The sequence below is a fragment of the Diadema antillarum genome, unplaced genomic scaffold (genome assembly GCF_040938485.1).
Source record: "Diadema antillarum isolate AM-2024a unplaced genomic scaffold, OU_Dant_1.0 seq00003182_RagTag, whole genome shotgun sequence".
Taxonomy (NCBI): domain Eukaryota; kingdom Metazoa; phylum Echinodermata; class Echinoidea; order Diadematoida; family Diadematidae; genus Diadema; species Diadema antillarum.
In genome coordinates this window covers 6,830-10,403 of record NW_027273767.1, presented here as the reverse complement: position 1 = coordinate 10,403, position 3,574 = coordinate 6,830, and the positions used below count along the sequence as shown (strand labels likewise).

The window sequence follows — 3,574 nt, the reverse complement described above, 5'->3', positions numbered from 1 at the left end:
ATCCCAGGTCAGGTATTGCTTTCATTCATTCATTTTTCTTGCACACAACTTATATCAAAACAAAAATCACAAGAATCTTTTAAGTGATCCCCTGAAAATTTCCCAAGGCATGCATTCACCTTTGTAGCAGGCCAGGGTGAGGGCACTCTCCTTGAACTCATTGGAATGCGTGTTGATGCCAGCACCCTTCTCCAGCAGGATCTTGGCGATGTTGACGTGGCCACTGCTGGCCGCCTCCATCAGCGGGGTGTGCCCGTTCTCATTGTGGTCCTCGATGTTGGCTCCCTGGTCCAGCAAGAGCTTGACGATCTCCTCATGGCCGCCATTGCAGGCGTACATCAGTGGAGTATTGCCTGATGGTGAAAGATTGCCAAAAAACAAAACAAAACAACACAAATGGGTGTGAATTTAGGACTGTGATCAAGTGTATCTGGCAAGATCTTACGCAATTAGGGGGAAAGGCACCCAAAGGATCGTCAAAACTGAGAAGATGTATAAAACATATACAATGTAATGTGGTCTTTAGCACTGGCAGAATGACTCTAGCTTGTGTGTTTCCTGGTATAGTAGCCTACTATGAGTGGGTGCCAGCTAGTGGGTCCTATTGGTAAGATAGGGTTTGAATGAACACTTCCTATGGTTGTGACCAAGATCTTTGCCTCTCATCATACAATCTAGTGAAGTAGAATTAAGCAGAGAGTACTGTCCTTTAATACCAGTGAAGTGCGTCTTAGAACAGAAACAGGTGTGTATCAACCTTCTCTGTATGTACACAGACACCAATGACCTCGCAAGTAATTGGTTTTGATGAAGTGTACACAAATGTCCTAAAGACGATGTACTTGTGAAAAAAAAATGAGTCATGGTCTACTGTCATCAATCACTCTAAGAAACATGGGACCTCTAATGAAAATTAGGAGGATTGTGTGTGTGTGTGTGTGTGTGTGTGTGTGTGTGTGTGTGTGTGTGTGTGTGTGTGTATGTCATTGCAATTCTGGTGACAAAAAAAAAAAAATGAGGAAAAAATAAAGAATGGTTCTAGATATTCTGGGCACATGCCCTTTCCAGGAATTTTGCATGTTCTGGCGGGATGCCAAAACAATCAAATTCTACAGGGATAAGTAAAAAGGAAAACCACCAAGACATAGCCATTATGGGGTGATACCACACATTCTTAAAATGAATGTTCATGACTTGACTGCCATGTGATATCTGTCATATATATCACAAAGACTATGTGAAAGTAAAAGGTGACTGGACATTGCTTGTCATATTTCAGAAATGAAAGAGACAGTAGTTACTTTCACTCTCAGTAAACAATTTGGTCGGCCCTACAATGGACTGTTATGTGAAACATAAGACTCTGTGGCAGAATTAGCACATCAACAAATGGGTCTCAATCTGCAGTCTGTGGCTGCTATTCACAAGAGAAATACTGCCAAAGGATAATTTCTCTCCTAGTTAATTTGTAATGGCTGCATAAAGCAGGCGGCTCCTATAGACAAGAAGTCATATAGACAAATTTGAGTTTAACTTCCAGGTGGATCCCAATTAACATTTTCAGGCTATATGGAATCACCGACATTGTAAAGAAATGTTATCAAAGGTAATGGCTTGACATGACTAGCTAAAATACAGGGAATCAAATCTCAAATCATAACATTTAAGTTTGATGCAGCATATATCTCTTCACTTCCTTTGGGCTCCTTGAAGAAATCACTCAGATGATGTAATGGATGAACACATAAACCCATTCCCTATATACATGATTCATACAGATCAACACCCAATCAATATGGGCTGGAAGAAGAGAAACAATGGTTTCTGTTTGGACATTTAAAAAAAAATGACAAGAAGGATTTATATCACCTCAATTTATCTGCACTGTATCACATAATTAATTTGATTGAGGTAATTCATTTGATCTAAATTCCCAATGATCATATAGTTTTAGGGGTTCTCCCCCGGTGATTGGCATCTGTTCCTTACAGAGCTCCTCCTCAGTATGCTATATTCTGATAGTACATGTTAGCATGTCACAACGATCAGCAGAGACGTGAGACTGCAGGAGATGCTAAGCATGTGTAGGCATACACAACAGACTAGGCACTGCTGTGGCACAGTGTATGATAAAATATTGATGTATTTTCTTGGCTTAGCCTAATGAGAAATGGCCCAGCTTGTCAATCAGAATTCATGAATGAACTGAGCAGAGTAAGACGCTGCATGAGGATGGATGAGCAGACTTAATTTGTCATTGCCAAGTCTGGGATCATCTTGGGACGAAATTTTGTGTGACCTTCGAACAATCCTCTCATGCATCAGGATCAGCTTTGTGCCACACTATAAAGGAATTACATAATATAGTGAAAAGTGGGAACGGGTTCATCATGCAGTTCGCCAAGGTGTAGCGTTTGCATGCCTGTGATCAAGGTGGACACAAATTTACCTGCACTGGACTGAGCATTGGTATCAGCTCCATACTCCAGGAGGAGTTTGACGAGGTCCACGTGACCCGCGCTGGCCGCCTCCATGAGGGGCGTGCAGTCACCCTTGCTGCCCCTGTCCTCAACATTGGCATTCATCTTCAGCAAGACCTGCAACAGCAAAGAAAGACATGGATGGCTGCCGGCGGAGGTACAATGTAAACGTAGCCACGCAAAATTCTGTGAGACGCATAGCAGTACTCGCACATTCAAACCATTCAAACATGTGCACCCATGCAAGCCCATCACAATCAAAAATTTTCCACAACAAATCAACCAAATATGGAAAGAGACTATATAGATGATGAGAAATAGTCAGATAACATCTCAAGAATATATCCTATTCCTTTCAAACCCCTTTGTACACATAGTAATTATTTCACATTATGATGTTCAGAGATGCCAACTACAATGGAAGAGAAGGCCTGATATAAATCTACATGAAGCTACTTTGCACATGAAAGGACCTGAACTTTGTTAGTTTTTTTTTTTTTTTTGATAGACTTATGCCTGAAAACTGGCATCCCTGGATGTTACTAGCTGTAAGTACTAACTTCAGAAATGCAGCTGAATTAGGTTCCCTTCTTAAAAATTGCAGCATAGAATGAACAAAAGCCACATCAAAGAATGGGCCTTCACCAATTGTCCAGGGGTAAACTTACATGGGCGAGTTCAAAGTAGCCCCCAGAGCAGGCCAGGGAGAGGAGGCTCTCTCCCTCTTCGTTGGTTTCCTGGATCAGCTTGTCATCCTCTCCTCCTCTTCGCGATGGCATCGGATCTGAGGAGGAGGCCACGGCCCCAACAGCTGGCAACCTGGAAGATGCAAGGAAAACAAGATGACAACATTGGGCCAAATGTTATCTAGGGCACTTGCAGTAGAGTATATAGCACCACAAATGTACTTCATTGTCGTAGACAGCTATACCGCATTCCATGTTCATAGTGATACAAATATATCAAAATAGTGGCCTACACAAAGTTACGGTAATACAAATGATTTTTTATAGAAGTTGACAGTTCATTCAATGACTAAGTTTTAGGGCTAATGCATAGCATCCTCTCATGGTACTTCAAATAGGGAGCTCAAT

The 3,574-nt window shown here is 41.7% G+C and overlaps 1 protein-coding gene across 1 annotated transcript; it reads right to left on the bottom strand.

Annotated features, from left to right (window-relative positions):
* Positions 1-119: 119 nt before the first annotated feature.
* Positions 120-3,299, bottom strand: LOC139715229 (ankyrin repeat and KH domain-containing protein mask-like; the record flags this gene model as incomplete). Its single annotated transcript, XM_071626817.1, has 3 exons — positions 120-353; positions 2,450-2,597; positions 3,149-3,299. Coding segments are annotated over 3 exons (533 nt in total), but the record flags the coding sequence as incomplete, so codon positions are not given.
* Positions 3,300-3,574: the final 275 nt, after the last annotated feature.